The sequence below is a fragment of the Dissoconium aciculare genome (assembly GCF_010015565.1).
Source record: "Dissoconium aciculare CBS 342.82 unplaced genomic scaffold K489scaffold_6, whole genome shotgun sequence".
NCBI lineage: Eukaryota > Fungi > Ascomycota > Dothideomycetes > Mycosphaerellales > Dissoconiaceae > Dissoconium > Dissoconium aciculare.
The window spans coordinates 1,309,983-1,325,462 of NW_022984956.1; the positions used below are offsets into that span (position 1 = coordinate 1,309,983).

General features: G+C 52.1%; 7 protein-coding genes across 7 annotated transcripts; 3 read left to right on the top strand and 4 right to left on the bottom strand.

Annotated features, from left to right (window-relative positions):
• Nucleotides 1-1,877, bottom strand: K489DRAFT_319628 (cytochrome P450; the record flags this gene model as incomplete). Its single annotated transcript, XM_033601402.1, has 4 exons — nucleotides 1-202; nucleotides 288-757; nucleotides 884-1,524; nucleotides 1,694-1,877. The coding sequence occupies 4 exons, from the start codon at nucleotides 1,875-1,877 to the stop codon at nucleotides 1-3; spliced, it is 1,497 nt and encodes a 498-aa protein (XP_033460101.1).
• Nucleotides 1,878-3,627: 1,750 nt separating this feature from the next.
• Nucleotides 3,628-4,549, top strand: K489DRAFT_224166 (uncharacterized protein). Its single transcript, XM_033599755.1, has one exon. It carries the CDS (start codon nucleotides 3,825-3,827, stop codon nucleotides 4,359-4,361), a length of 537 nt encoding a protein of 178 aa, XP_033460102.1. The 5' UTR covers nucleotides 3,628-3,824; the 3' UTR covers nucleotides 4,362-4,549.
• On the bottom strand, nucleotides 4,399-7,361 carry K489DRAFT_380457 (P-loop containing nucleoside triphosphate hydrolase protein). Its single transcript, XM_033604883.1, has one exon. The coding sequence runs from the start codon at nucleotides 6,960-6,962 to the stop codon at nucleotides 4,737-4,739; it is 2,226 nt and encodes a 741-aa protein (XP_033460103.1). The 5' UTR covers nucleotides 6,963-7,361; the 3' UTR covers nucleotides 4,399-4,736.
• Nucleotides 7,362-7,564: 203 nt separating this feature from the next.
• K489DRAFT_224168 (uncharacterized protein) lies at nucleotides 7,565-8,648 on the bottom strand. The gene has a single exon (XM_033599756.1). It carries the CDS (start codon nucleotides 8,393-8,395, stop codon nucleotides 7,985-7,987), a length of 411 nt encoding a protein of 136 aa, XP_033460104.1. The 5' UTR covers nucleotides 8,396-8,648; the 3' UTR covers nucleotides 7,565-7,984.
• A 1,241-nt stretch (nucleotides 8,649-9,889) lies between these two features.
• On the top strand, nucleotides 9,890-12,017 carry K489DRAFT_380461 (multicopper oxidase). The gene is made up of 5 exons (XM_033604884.1): nucleotides 9,890-9,950; nucleotides 10,015-10,089; nucleotides 10,149-10,387; nucleotides 10,444-11,562; nucleotides 11,619-12,017. The coding sequence occupies exons 1-5, from the start codon at nucleotides 9,927-9,929 to the stop codon at nucleotides 11,914-11,916; spliced, it is 1,755 nt and encodes a 584-aa protein (XP_033460105.1). The 5' UTR covers nucleotides 9,890-9,926; the 3' UTR covers nucleotides 11,917-12,017.
• Nucleotides 12,018-12,374: 357 nt separating this feature from the next.
• On the top strand, nucleotides 12,375-14,055 carry K489DRAFT_224322 (uncharacterized protein). The gene is made up of 2 exons (XM_033599757.1): nucleotides 12,375-12,456; nucleotides 12,525-14,055. The coding sequence occupies exon 2, from the start codon at nucleotides 12,639-12,641 to the stop codon at nucleotides 13,842-13,844; it is 1,206 nt and encodes a 401-aa protein (XP_033460106.1). The 5' UTR covers nucleotides 12,375-12,456; nucleotides 12,525-12,638; the 3' UTR covers nucleotides 13,845-14,055.
• K489DRAFT_338833 (ribosomal protein S10) lies at nucleotides 13,978-15,212 on the bottom strand. The gene is made up of 2 exons (XM_033602234.1): nucleotides 15,131-15,212; nucleotides 13,978-15,075 (listed from the first exon to the last, which is right to left on the bottom strand). The coding sequence occupies exons 1-2, from the start codon at nucleotides 15,182-15,184 to the stop codon at nucleotides 14,266-14,268; spliced, it is 864 nt and encodes a 287-aa protein (XP_033460107.1). The 5' UTR covers nucleotides 15,185-15,212; the 3' UTR covers nucleotides 13,978-14,265.
• Nucleotides 15,213-15,480: the final 268 nt, after the last annotated feature.

The window sequence follows — 15,480 nt, forward strand, 5'->3', positions numbered from 1 at the left end:
TCACTCTCGGAGGTTTAAGAACATGGGCTTGCTAGGCTTGCTCGCGGAGTGGTCGTTGCGGTCGGCGTCTGGCACTCGGTCGAGTTTGCGACCAGCGGCATCCTCGAGCGAGAAGTTCTCAAAGTAGGCGAGGAAGAAAGCTGCAATGATGTTGTTCTCGAGTTTGGCAAAACGCATGCCGAGGCAAGGGTGGCGACCAGCGCTACGAGAGAGTACCGATGTCAGCAAACTTGATCTGGTAGAGTTGCGCGGGGTCCATTAAGAGTTAAGACCGGGAAGAGACTCACCCCCATCCGAACCAGGCATGTGCCTCCTTCTTGTCCTCTGCTCTGTCCTGCAGGTATCGCGACGGATCCCAGTCCTTTTCTTTCGAGTAGATCTCCGGGTTGTAGAAAGTGTCGCCCACCGGATATGCGACAAATGCGCCCTTGGGGATCACTTCGCCTTTCGTTCCCGGAAGTGGGATATCCTGGCCTGAGATATTCCTTCGGAAGGCAGTACCGGGCATGTGCATGCGGATGGAGTCCTTCAAGCAGAGGTCGATCATCGGGAAATCTGATTCCCAAGCCTCGATCGGTACGGATTCGAGGCGGTCAGCGAGTGGCAGAGATTCGTCAGTGGTGTATCGGTTTGCGACGCGCTCAATCTCGGCGCGGACACGATCCCGCCAGTCAGCGTTGCATGCAAGGTGGCACATGATATAGGCGGCGTTGATGCCAGAGTTCAGCTGGCCAGCGAAAAGAGCTCCGAGGACGAACTAATTGGTGAAACAAGCGTCAGTCATTATCCAAGAGATCATAGTTTCCGATATGCCAGCTGCCTCTGTCCTGACTCCCCAAGATATAGCCACTGCCCGCACTGCTCGCAGAGAATTTGTACTCACTGTGATGATTCCCTTGGTGTCATCTCCCTGGTCCAAAAGGAACTGCAACGCATCCTGGCTCTTGACATCCTCCTTCTTTCGCTTTTCAATTACGCGTTGAAACATCATGTAGAGCTGCGCTCCGACCTTCAATCGCTGGAACTTCGCAGGAAGCGGCAACCACGGGAACATAACGGTGAGTGGGGTGCCGGTTTTGTCAATGGTCTCGAAACAGTGAAGCGCAGTCGCCAAGTCCTTGGGATCGTCGGCAATCTCATTGCAAGCCACGGCACGCATGGTCAGCTGGAATACAATGCGGTAGATGGTCTCGAACGGGTCGGTACGGCCAGAAGGCTCGGCTGCCATTGTGTCGAGGCTGTTGCGCACGTCGCGAATCATCTGAGGAAGACCAGCCTTGAGAACAGGTCCCTTGAGCATGGCCAAGAGGCGAGTGCGAAAGTATGCACCGAATTCATGATCGCGGTCACCTGGTGGTGAGCCACCCAGAAGTGCTGAGTATCCTGAGTTGAAGTCCAATCCCCGGTGCTCGAAGAACAGCTTGCGCTGCTGTTCGCCGGTCAAACCAATAATGGGATATTGGCCAGCGAAGAATGTGAAGCTTTTGGTGGCCGATTTTTGAGCGGCTTCTCTACAGAAGTCCCCTGTAGAGTAAAAGATTGGCCTGGTCAGCTGTGTAACAATAAAAAATCCACGATCAATCGACTCTTTTCCATGTGTGGCTGTCGCGCAAGATGTGGCGCAAACCCATCAATTTCGAGACATGCGTTCTGTATGTTCCCTTCGGGTCGCCATTGCGAATGTGAAACTCACATCGTTTTGAAAAGAAAGACCAGGCACCGAGGACGGGCAATTGATTTGATGCCAGTTGTGGCGCGGTTTTGGGGAGTTGTGGGCGACCGAAGAGGTACAGGAAAAGACTGGTGGTGATGGCGGCGAAGCCCACCACAATGGCGACAGGCACGGCGTACGGGCCGGCCAGCTGTTGGAGACCCATGATGTCGAGATGTCCTGGGAGATATTGACAGTAACAACAACGACAATGAGGACGAAAGGTCGATAGATCCTAGAGAGGAGGAATCGAATAGAGAAGGGGAAGGGTGGGAATGGTTCTGTTGTAAATATCCCACGAAAAATGAAGACTGGCCTTCAGTCAGTGATGCGCATACCACACGAGCAGCGTCGCGGCGATCAGCGCCCGCAGCTAAACGAGAAGAGAGCGACAAGCGATGGAGGGAGCCGTGGAGATCAGCAGGACACCACGCGAAAGGACAAGGATGCAACCCTCTAGAAACTAATTAACAGTAGTGCCTGGGTATCTTTCATCCGAGAGACGCCATCGTTTTTCCACCAGACCATGGCGGAACAAGCACCAACCGACTAGGGATGCGACATGTGTGTAGTGGTAGAACGACACCGTCGATGATGGCCCTAGCGATCGCCGCAACAGCAACATGCCCGATGTCAGAGGGTGCTTTATCAATGATGATACCTGAAATACCTAGATAGTGGATATATCTACATACCTAGGTAGGTAGGTGATGTACATCGTCGTCCAGGAACGCGCAGGAGTCCACCCCGTAGGTGCTCAAACACACGTTCGTCGGCTACATGATCACGATGGATGTAATCCACGGATACCTAGGTAATATGAGAAACGACCGTGGAAGCCGATGGGCGGGCGTGCAATAATATCATTGACCCCCCGGAAGGCAGTTGGTCCGACAAGCTTCGTGGTAGACCACATCTGGGGCAGGTGCGAATGACAACTGCAACTGTTGAATTCCTGGTTCAAGTCTAGCGCGAGTGAGCGCAAGAGGAACCTGGACCCGCACGACACGCACGAACACGCTGCCATCAACCATCCAAAGCACAGTACCTGGGGTGACCTTGGAGAGTGAAGTTCCGAGACAATCGAAAGAACTACTGTTGACCAACAATCCGTCCGAACCAAACAAAGGCCGGACACACTAGACCAGACGAGGTGCAGAGTTGCAGTGCGTATTATTTATTCCTCGTTACGTTTCTTACTGTATGTATTATTATGAACTGTACCAGCACACGGGCCAAACCGTTTCCGCTTCTGTTCCTTTCCCCTCCAGGGACTTTCTGCGAGACACGCCGATGACGATGATCTCATTTCCAGGTTTTTCCTCCACTGCACCTCCTCCGGCTTGCTCGACCAACCAGATCAATCACCTCTTTCATGATGGTCGTGAATCCTGATGCTGGACAGACAGATCGGACGCTCATCGGGTTTGAGTCATGTTGATTATCCACGATTCGCTGTTTATTTACAAGGGTTAGTTCGGGGATGACGATACCACAACCACTACTACCAGTAGCAATTCGGCTAGGGACACTTCCGAACCCATCATCATCTCCGACCGAATCAATACTGTAACAATACTGCAATACCAACTTCGCCAGTGTGATCTCAACGATCGACGGTGCCTCGTCGCGCACTTCTCCTCGCCCGTTCCAATGGCCTGGCGCGATGAACTTTATTCGGATCGATACAACGCCACCTGGGCATGTACATTCTCCCATGCATCTGATTATGTGCCGACGTAAAGATAACAATTTTCACACCTCCGAAGTTTAGTATGACCAAGCCAAACCCGAGTACACGGTATCGCGTGTGCAAGAAGAGGCACCAAGTGTTCCTGAACCTATCGCGAAAGTGTGCCTGACTCAATAACCATGCATTATTGTCATCATCATGGATCATCGTTTCTCATTACGAATGTTCAAGCGAGTATCCAATGACCGACTTCGGTTCTGCTTTGCCTCCAATTGGGTGAACTAGCCACCGAAGAACCGAAACCGAAGTCCCAAGGTTCCCACCTGTCACGTTGTATCCGCCACGAGCGCGCATCAGCGAAAAGGACACGGAATTGAGCCACCCCGTGGATGGTGGCACACAGTGGATACGCGACGACGTATGGCGCATGGATCGCCCTTTGTCACAGTAACTTCGCCATTAGGGCTAGGCAGGCACGACAGGGTCCGAATAGGAGAATTCTCTCCGAACCCGAGTTGCTGCGTTAGATCGGATTCGGACCCGAGAAAGGTCACCTTCGGGACGGTGCACAACACAGTAAGAATACAAAGTTGCTCTGTGGTCTCGGCTACTGAAGGTCCATGGTCAGATCACACACAATGGGAGAGGGATCACGATGAATCTTTGGTGCTTCAAAGGGCAATATTCTTCAGATGCAGAAGTCGAGAAGGGCGTGTTGGTACTACACTGCGCTGCGCTGCAATGCACGTGGCCATCGTTCCTCGCCTCTCTCCGCGCGAAGGCAGTCATAGTTCGGTTGATGCTGCTGCTGTCGGTACTGTTGAAATTGCCATGCATAATTCGCCAAGGAATCGAAGGACAAAAGCCCGAGAAGTCGGAATTGCATATCTCGGACGCGCACGACGAGATGTTGGTGCATGCACACACATGAACGATCACCTCCAGGGCTGGGCATGACAGGCGGAAGAAGGTGATGCGGGGGTATGTATTTGCTGCCCGGGTGCTCATGATATCTCGGTTTCGGTCTCGTGTGAGAGGGGGGCAAATGGGTGTGGTAGTTTAATACCTGAGGCACCAAGCTGCTCCTGTATCGATTAACGTCACGACCCTGGACCTATCGGTAAGGACTGTGAGAGTCACCTCCAACATCTCACAAGGCAGGTGAACATCGAACACCGAACATTTCGCGAACTTCATCTCATGCTCATCTCGTCGACCATACAAATTGGATACCATACAACAAAGCATCTCATTGATCATCGTTCATCACCATCTATTTACCTGCATGATAGTCTCGTCTCATTAACTCATCAACTGTGAAAAACATCAAGGCTACTCGTCAGCTGCTCCCTCGACTTTCTTAGGAACCGCAGCAGCATCATCGACGCCGCCGTTATCGTCATCATCATCATCCTCGTCCTCTGAACTATCATCAGTCTCATCGTCGCTACTATCTTCATCTTCGTCTTTGGCTTTCTTCTCGTCTTCTTTCTTCTTCTCTTCCGTCTGCTTCTTTTCCTTCAATATCTTCTTCACCCATTCCGGCGCTTGTTGCACGGCCGACTCCGGCGAGCTCTTGTGGTTCATCAAGTGATTCTGTAACTCGGCAGGTGTGAAGGTATCTTCCGGGATGCACTCCGCGAATTGGACTGCCAACACTGTCAATGCTGCCTCGTCGGCCACAGATAACGTGGCATCTCCCGAGATCAGAAGCTCCTGGTCTTTTTCTCTGTCAGCTGTCGATTCGGCTGACGCGATGGTCGGCGCCTTTTTCTGGCCAACGGAGGCTCCCAGCAATGGCTTGTGTACTGCTCGAACCTTGTTTCCGTCGACTTGTACTTCGATGTCTGGCACGGCATCACGAGTGGCGTACATGCGTTTGAACAACTCCCGTGTTTGATCCGGGCCCGCCAATCGAAACTCAACCTTGCGGTCTACACGCCCTGGTCGGATGAGCGCGGGATCAAGGTCTTCGGGATGGTTGGTCGTCATGATCAGGATGCGTCCCTCGTGGCTTGCAACACCATCGATGGCGTTCAGAAGACCACTCAGGGAGATTGTGGGTTTCTTCTCGCCATTCTTACCAGTGGTGCTGACCCGGCTAGTCGATCTCTCGGAGGATGATGTAGATTTCTCGGCCTTGCCACCATTGAGGCTCTTCAATTGCTTGGCGAGATCCTTCAAGGTAAAGTCTTCGTCTTTCTTCGCCTTGGATTTCTTCTTTTTATCCTTCTTGGCCTTCGGCTTCTTCGTTTTGGCCATCTCGATTTTTGTGCCAGAAGTGCCATTCTGGTGGCCGTTGGTCAAGACCACGTCTTTGCCTGCTTCTGAACCGTTGGCCATTTGACCATTTTCATTTTTTCCCTCTTCATTCTCGTCATTCCTCTCCTTTTCCTTTTTCTTCTTCTCCGTTTTGGCCTTCTTCTGCTTTGTCTTCTTTTTGTCAGCTCCGTCCTTGTCCTTCTCTGCATTGGGCTTATCTTTTCGCGTCAATCCGGCTGCATCAATATCCTCCAGTAGGATGATGCAGCGGCGTGGGAGGGAGTTGAAAAGCTGCATGAGATCACCTTCGGTGAGTGTGCCTTCGTTCAAACTCAACACATAGATACCCAACCCGAACAGGGATGCCAGTGCGAAACTCAGGCTTGATTTTCCTGTCCCGGGAGGGCCATGGAAGAGGAATCCTCGACGATATGGCAGACCACGTGCCGCATACCACGGCGGAGATGCTGGGTGAAGAAATTCATTGCAATCCTTGATCACCCTGGCCTTCTCGACGTTGTCCAGGATGACGGTGTCAATCGGGCGCGAAGGCCTTGAAGTGGAGTGGCCCCAACGATTCCCGTATTGGTCCGCGCGATCCTTGGTCTCCGGACGTCGGATTGACGTGAAACCAACGTCCTTGTGCAGGTTCCAGATCTTCACCATGGCCAAGAGCCTTTTGATCGGCGCGACATCTCGTCCCACGACCTCTAGACGCAACAAATCTCGTGGGCGGTACATGGTACCTCGAGTATCTGCGCTTTCGGGGAATCGTGAGAACCAAAACAGTCTGCCGTTCCACCAGAACCAGCTCCGGCCGTAATAGGGTTCAAAGTGTGCCGGTCGCCTTGCAGAATACTGCGCATCGCTGAACATGCCGTTCTCGTCAAATGCGGCAGCGATGTCGTTACTCAAGTCCGGCGCCTTGAACCAGCCATAATCTGTCTTTGCCTGTGCCAATCGTTTCGTCGAGGCTGACTTCTCCTTTGCCAACCAAGCCATCACATCGTCGAAGATCTGGTCGTACTCCTTTATGTATATCGTGCTGACGAACAGCTGTCGGAACGTTCTCTCAATGTACACCCACGCATACTGTGCGCCCTTGATCGTGGCCAGCAATATGACAGCGGCAGACACCCAAAGGCTAATGTCGATACCCAAGGAGACGAGGACCCATCGGGCGAGCGGGCCGTAGCCTGGGATCATGATCTCGAGGATCCCCTGAGGTAGTTGGTTGAATGTGCCATCCGCCTCGGCGGCGGTGCCCGTGACTGTCGTAGTCGCCGTGGCAGCCATTGGACTTTGTGCTGCGGGAGGAAAGAAATGTTTCAGACGACGGAAATCCATTCTCATCAAACGAGTGGCGGAAACAAGTCCAAGGTGTTGTGTGATCAGAGCTCATCAGAAGAGCACTGGGACGAAGAGTCGAAGGAACGAATGTCCTTGCGTGGCTGCCGGATGATGTTTTATACATGTACATCCACTTTGCTCAATCAACACCGGTCGGCTTCCAGCTGTATTGACCGCACGTGGAGATGCAGCAAATCCTGTTCACCAGCATATGAAGCACTAACCGTAATGGTCGTTGTAGAAGAGTTTCAGGTCGATACAGTGTAGCGAGGTACATACCTAAGTAGCTAGCAGCTATATACTTATTAACAGGTACTAAATCCACAGAACAGCGCTCTCCTAGGCAGTAATAACAGACGAGCACCCATGCATCTTCAGCTACTCATGAAATGCAGTGATCTCATCCTTTTTCCAGTTGAGAATTTATTACTTGCAGGTCCGGGGTGCTTACGAATGTGACTCACGAGAGGTCACACAGCAGGCAGCCAGCCAGCCAGCCAGTTCAGCCAGCGCAACACAGCCCGGCGGCCGCCAGCATCGTCATTTTGCTGCAGCTCGTGCAGATCATTCCTGCAGCCCTGTCTCATCCTCCTCCTCCTCCTCCACCACCACCACCCTTCCTCTCTACACTACCTAGGTACTTGATCAAAAAATCGATAATAAGTGGAGGGGGTTTCTTTTCCCTCACCGGTGTATCATCATTTGCTTGCGTACCCGCATGACAATGCCAGCTTCATCATCGTCCCATTAAGCAAATTGACTTTATCACTGCCTCACGCTATACAGGAGTTTACATTTGCTACTCCGGCCACCACTACTGCCTGTACTTCACATCATGCTGCTACCTACTGCTGCCTATGACCGGAGGTGTAGTTGCTTCCCATGGATCTGCACGTTATGATCCTCATCATTCATCATCCGGGGTGGCCGCAAGAGAATGGAAAAAGTCTTGATGTTGTGTCATGGCGTCAAGAAGTGCCAGTGCTCTGGAGGCGTAAAGGGCGGCATGGAGGCTGAGGCGATCTTCTCGCCTTTGAAACTTCTGCGAGCGCCGTGGTAGCGTAGAGGGCGATGTGGTGAGGCCGCTGGACTTCCGAATGAGATGTTGGGATTTGGTGAGGCTTCTGGTTGTGTTTGAAGAGAGCCTCGGAATGTGGAAGGGGACTCTTCATCAGTGTGGCTCTCGCAGTGGTGGCACGTCTCGATTCGGGAAATGCTAGGGTGCGGCTATACATCATCTTCGAAACTTCAACGTCACCAACTTTCCATAGCGGCCAAATAATGTTCGTGGCACTGATGCTGTTGGCATCCTTCGTCATGTCGACGAAATTTGGAATTTGCGCCGGGTCATGGCTTCTTAATGACAATTCCATCACCATTAACAATACAAAATCACTTTCCTCAACGATGCGATCATGACGCCGACCATGTTCCAGTGGTGACAAGGATATTCTGTGATCCTTCGAATGTTCTTCTATGTCGGCTCCTCTCCATCCGCATCGGCATCGATGATCCCGATTGTGCGACGGTAGGGCGAGCTTCGATTCCCTAGTTGAGAGGTGGACGATCTACATTCAAAGTAGGCAACGACGTCACGTCGTGTCATTGAGGCATGTTCGGACAGGCAATTCCTATTCTCACACGACCACATCTGTGAGATTCATCTCGTGCATCTGTACACAAGGTACCTGAGACGGCCTCCTCCGTATCAAGCACAAAGCTCGATCGGTGAAGGACGTGCTACAACGCTTGCCGATTTGAAGGTCTGCGCTGCCCTCAAGCCCGATCGGGTGACGAGCTTTTCCCCCAACTGTGTCAACATCTTGCAATGCCCAGACTCGGACGAGCAGACATCGGAGGTGCCAAGCATATGTGAAATCAACACCACCCAGAGGCTTGTATTCCACAACACGCCACCATGATGCGAACGTCGGGCACAAGAGGCAGTATCGATGACTCTGTGGACCGCAGAATCAAGATTCGGAGCGTATCCGTATCGTCGTGAAGATTTCCATATGCATTTTCTGCGTCGTACGAAGGCCGAGGATCATGCTATACGCGATGCTCCTCGGACTCGCACCAGCAACGAAGGCTTCGCGTCGCTGCATTGACGAGCCTCCTCATGACATCATATGGGCAAATTCTCATCGAACCTGTCGAAAATGAGGATATTGTGACCCTCTCTCTGTCAATCCCAACGACCATTCAGCAAGGTAATTCCCCGTTACAATGTGGACTCAACGTGGAAGCGCTGTTATTCAAGCGCGTCACAACTCATCAAGCCGCGTGTGGCGGCGCCGCACAGCGGTTCGCCGTTGCAAGATCGACAGGGGTTTTCACGTGGTCTCGCACTAGAACTCCGTCGTCTGATCAGCATCGATTACGTCTACTACTGTAGTGTTATCAGGCCACGGGCACTGGTTGCCCAAGAAAATGTTTGTCTTCGTTTACATCCCGATGATCGACTCCGTCATATGCCGGCTCTGTGAAGAAGGGTCTGTCTTTCGACTGCATTTACAGGTCTCTTGACATGTAAAGCCTCGCTGGTCGTGATATCCTGCACCTCTCCTTTGCAGACATTTGGATATTCTCTACTCTCCTTTGATGGTCAGCCACCATGTTGTTTTCTTCCTTTCTTCTAGCGTCTTGGATTCTTTCGGCGGATTGTCTTAATCAGAACAAGCTGCGTAGGCACGATGCTTCGTTCGAAGCGGATTATGTCCTCAGGGTGACGTACAAACCTACCTCCGTGGCTTGCACGTCGAAAGAGATTGCAGTGATAAATAGTAAGTTGGTCTTCATGATTGAATGCATTGAAGCGTTTTAAAAAAAAATCCCGCAGATGCCTCGCCTGGCCCGCTCTTGCGGCTTCAGGAGAATCGAGTCACTTGGGTTCGCGTTTACAATGATATGACCAGCGACAATTTGACAATGGTATGCTGAGCTCGGTGATCGTTTCGCGACTGGATGGATCTCTGACGCTGATCTATGCCAACAGCACTGGCACGGCTTGACTCAAGCTGTGGCTCCCTTCTCAGATGGTACACCGCAGGCCAGCCAATGGCCGATCATGGTACGACATCAAAAAGATTCGATTCGATGTCCGTACTTGTTCTCACCATTGCCTCGCAGCCAGGACATTTCTTCGACTATGAAATGCGTCCCGATGAAGGGTATGCGGGGACGTACTACTATCACTCTCACGTTGGTTTCCAAGCGGTCTCTGCAGGAGGCCCAATCATTGTTGAGGAGGCCGAAGGCGAAGCTTCTCCATACAATTACGATGACGAACGGATCTTGTTCTTATCAGAGCACTACAACAAGACAGATCACGACATTGTTGAGGGCCTGACTTCGGAAGAATTCACGTGGTAAGTCGCATGGTGGGCTATTCTCCGCTCGATTTTCGCTGCTAAATAAATTTCAGGTCGGGTGAGACGGAAACGATTCTGGTCAACGGACAGAGCTACCCGGCCCTCACTGCAGAAGAGGCCCAGACGACTCCGGTCAGTGCCTGGACCAGACCACCCGCTGACATCAACCAGAAGTGTGGACCTGCCGTAATCGACGTTGAGCCTGGAAAGACTTATCGGTTCAGAACCATTGGTGGTACAGCCTTGAGTCTGGTGACATTTAGCTTCGAAACTCACGACAAGCTCACTGTCATATCCGCCGATGGTACCACTACGCAACCAGCAAAGACGGACCACATTCAGATCGGACCCGGTCAGCGTTTCGACTTTCTCTTAGCCACCAAGTCGAGATCTGAACTTGAGGAGCTTGGTAGGACGTGGTTCTGGATCCAGCTACAGACCGCGGATCGACCCACCAATGTCACCTACTACGCAATCTTGCAATACAAATACAAGTTAGTTAAGGGTTCGGACAAAGTCGTACCTGCAGCACGTCCGACGACAGCACCATTGGCTATACCCACCGATCTCACGAATTGGTTGGAATACACATTGTCACCAAAAGAGCCCAATGGCTTCCCCTCCAATGATCAAGTCAGTCGCCGCGTCTTCCTGAGCAACGTGCAGATCAAGGAGAACAACGAGGTATGGTGGGCCATCAACAATCATACCTGGACCGAGGAGGATATGGAACTTCACAACACCACCTACAACGACAATATGAAGACTGTCGGCACGCCTTATCTCGTAGACATCTATCAGAATGGACAAGCCGCGATCCCCAACTACGATTGGGCGGTCAAAGAGCATGGCGGCTGGGATCCCAGACTCAATGTCTATGTAGCACGACCTGGAGAAGTCATCGACATCATCCTGCTCAACTCGCCGGACGCAGTCAATCCTGGATATGACTCTCACCCTTGGCACATCCACGGCGGTCACGTGTATGATATTGGGAGCGGTGATGGCTATTACAGTCCTGAAGAACACCTTCGCAAGATGGGTGACTGGCAGCCGGCGCTGAGAGACACGACATATCTCTACAAGTACCCGGGCCATGAGGATCTGAGCAGCTCGAAGCCTGGCCAGACATACGGTTGGCGAGCATGGAGGTTGAAGGTGTCAATTTCAGGGTAAGTGGTCTCTCATGCGACCAATGACACGTTTACGCTCTAATCTGTACGAGCAGCGTCTGGATGGTCCATTGTCATATCTTACAGCACATGATCATGGGTATGCAGTCTGTCTGGGTTATGGGCGACGCCGATGATATTCGCAGCGTTGCGCAGCCATATGTCGCAGGGTATCTGCAGTATGGCGGCAGTGCGTACGGCAATGATACGTTTGATCCGATGGTCTATCATCACTTCGATGAAGACGGCGAGGTTACAGCACGTCGATTCCGAGGGTCGTCATCGCATACAAAGGAATCGAAGTCTGAGACGTCGCATAGCTGGAGAGGCTTTGGCAAACCAGGTCGAGGGTAGTCGAATTTGCATTCATGTATTTTGTCATTGCATGACGGTTTCGGCATGAGCAATCTAATGTGTAATTATCTGCCGATAACCAGTTTGAAAATATGCCGAATTTTGAGATTCCATGTAGTCCACGGGTGATGTGATGTTCAGAGTTGACGGTCGCGCTGACGTCCTGTCACACATGAGACACGCAAGCGCGACCGCCCTGTAGATTCCTGCGAGAGTATCACAAATGTTGGACATCACGTCTTCGGTCGGACAGGCCGCCATTCAGGCCCACGAATCTCTTGAACGCTATCTCACAACAGGCAGATGATAAAGAGACATCATGGTCATGTTAGCTGATGATGTTCTATTGGCTCTCCACGGGGGGGCTCCATTGATGGCCCGTGGCGCGCAACGCAGCACGTGCTCGCTGATATTATATGCGCCCTTTATTAGACTTCAACCGTTCGATGACCCTGGCCTAATCAGCTCTCATCTTCCTTCTTGGATACATCACAGCATGGTATTCCTCTAGACTATAACAACAAATACGGGACTCTGTCGGTGTGATCCAGGAACAATTCGCTAGGTATATACGCCATACTAACAGTGCTTGGATCCTTCTGGGCCAGAGTTGGTGATAGCAAGCTTGATCAAGTCTCTTCATATATTGGGGAATAGACAAGACCATCTCACTGGTTACGATATTACCACGAAAAAGACAAGACATATAAGAAGCATTCAATATGGCTGATTACTACGAACGCGCGCCTCTTCTGCAGTATCAATTCCCGGGGCAGTTTCCCGGCAGCTTTCCCAACAACTATTACACCACTTCAGCCGAACCGGCGCAGCCTCCGGTCGATCTGACGAACAGCTATGAGCAGTTCTGTCATCTCATCGGCAATCGTCCCGCAGATTGGCCCAAGGACAAGAGATTCACTCCGCCTCACGACTCGCTGTACGCTCGGGCTCAAAAACATCGCTCGAGACAGAGCTATACCTATGCCTTCGCTGCGGCCGCAACGAACACTCTTCTGCTCTCCCAAGTCGTCCTCGGCGCAGCTCTCACGGGCCTTGGTGCAAGCAATTCGAGCCACATCTTGATCACAGTCTTCGGAGCTCTCAACACGGTCATCGCCGGAGTCGTTGCTTTCCTCAAATCTCGTGGTCAGCCGATGCGTGCACGAATGTTCCGCGATGATCTCGACCGCGTAGTGGACGAGATAGAGAATTCTGCGACCATGTGGCTAGGCATCAGCAGGGGCGTCCACGGGTACGATGCCATTGATACAGAGCAAGCGGTCACTGTTCGTAGCGAGGTCGCTCGCTTGACCCGACTTTATGATCGTGCTGTCAAGATCAACACGCTCAACGATCCCGACTTTTACGGAACTGGCTCACCTAGCGATCCTCACAGTGCAACGCTGAAGGCTCGCGGCGGACAGGTTGCAATCCCTGCAGCCGCGCCCGTGGGCGAAGCAGGAGGTTCGGCACCAGCACCACACAACACGACAGACGAAGACGAGAGCCCCGCAACCGTAGCTAAACCCGCTTCTGGCGCTCCAAGCCCCAATGGTGACAAAGCGAAAGAAGGTGACAAGGATAAAGACGCGTCTGCTCCTCTACCACCACCGTCCTCCGCGCCGCCTGCAGATGACCCCAAACCAGCACCGCCAGCTTCTACTCCCGCTCCTTCTGAAGACAAAGGCAAACAACCCGCCGATGCACCCTCGTCCTCCCTTGTCACACCAGAAGTGACTGCTCCCGTGGTCACGGCTCCTGCTCCTACCTCTGAGACACCTGCCCCCATCGCCATTGCACCGCTTCCTGCTGAACCCGTCGTCGATCCCGATGCGAGCCCGGCCACTGCAATTCTTCCGAACAAAGCCAACAGCAGTGCCTCGGTGCGGGTGACCAAACCTGCTCCATTCTCAAGCGATCAGCCTTAATCAGGCGTAGTCGCAACTTCCACGATATCTTCGCCCAACCTTATTGATATCTATGGAATTTTGGAGATGCGATATACTAATGATCAATTCGACTGTTTTTCAAGCTCATAATGTTATTGGAATTTGTCGATTTCTTTGAGCTGTCGATATACTGGCTGCACTGTCTGAGACAGATGGCAACCATAATGCGATCATGGAATTTCTAAATTATAATCTTCAGAATGGTATTTTGAGTGAGTGCTCCTTCCTGGAGGTGCTCCCTGACAAGTAAAGCGAGCAAGCCCAAGCAGAGTATGTGTCATCAGCTGTGGCTTTTTTAATTGGTGATGCTATACACACGGAACCATAATCCGAGAATAATCGACATGTGTGAAGACTGTCAGAACGTGACAAAAGGAGAGGGGTCTCATAAGGTGTCACTCTACTTTCGGTTTCGCTGTGCCGCCTGAAAAGCTTCCTTCTCTTCTTCAATTTCCTCCGCGGTGTTGACTGGCATTCGCGGCATCCGATTCCTTACATCCGGCACCCGCTGCGCTCCTCCCATCGCCGACAAAGCACCATACGCGCCCTTGAACTGTTGGTCGAAGAGCAGATCCTCCGCGTGCGCTGCGTCATTTGTACCTGGATGGAATGCATTCACGAGCTCATTCGCGGCCCTTACTGCCTCCTCTGCCTCGTGATCCATGGCCTTAGCAGCATCTAATGAAGTGTTCTCATAAACGTTCGCCTTCATGCCCACACCGTAGTATTGGTGTTTCCGGAGGTATGCGAGCCATATGTTGACCGTCTCTGGGTGGCCGTCGACGATGCGGATCCACCGCCGCAGCGTCCGACGCTCGAAGTTCTCCTGACTCTTCTTGTGCACGAAGTTACTCCGCGGCACAGTCCAGCGCTCAACGATCCGTCGCAGTGGGCTGGGGCCTTTGGCGGGTAGTCCGAGATAGTAGGCGGCGCGCATGGCGAAGTCGGCGTAGACTTCCAAATTGCGGACGCTGTAGGAGCGGAGCTGGAGATCGACGCAGGGAATGTCGTGTGTGGGAGTCCGCCGTAATGGCGCAAGGTACGTCGCTTGCACGGCTTTGGGGAGGCGGATTTGTGACGCGCGGTGTTGTATCTCACTTACGAGATCCGCTTTGGATGGCTGTCGCGGTTCTGAGGCTGTCGCGGCATTGCGTGGTGTTTCGTGTACATATCGAACTTGGGTACGGACTGAGGCCGTCTGGGGTGTGATCTGTGTGAATTTCATTAGATTGAGATTTCACAGCAACACTTATGGACTTCCTCACCTTGAGTCTTTTGAATGCGCTCATAAGCGACCGTGAGCATGCAGGCGTCGCCATGGCTGATGTCGATGATCCTGTAGAGTCGCAACCGTATAGAGACCTTAAATCCTCGTCCGATTAGTACTCCAGTATCAGGCGTGATGTTGCGGACCTCCGGCCACGATATTTGGCCCGCTGGATGAGTGGGAAAATGCTGCTCCGAGCCTCGACGATTAGGGTTTGGGTTCAATGGCTCTCAACACAAACAATAAACATCAATTATTACGGAAAAACATAGGACATCCTTGAAGTTATTTGAACATCACGCCTGTGAAGATGGTGGACATTTTGCCTGTGTTCCTTCGTGTATAGAG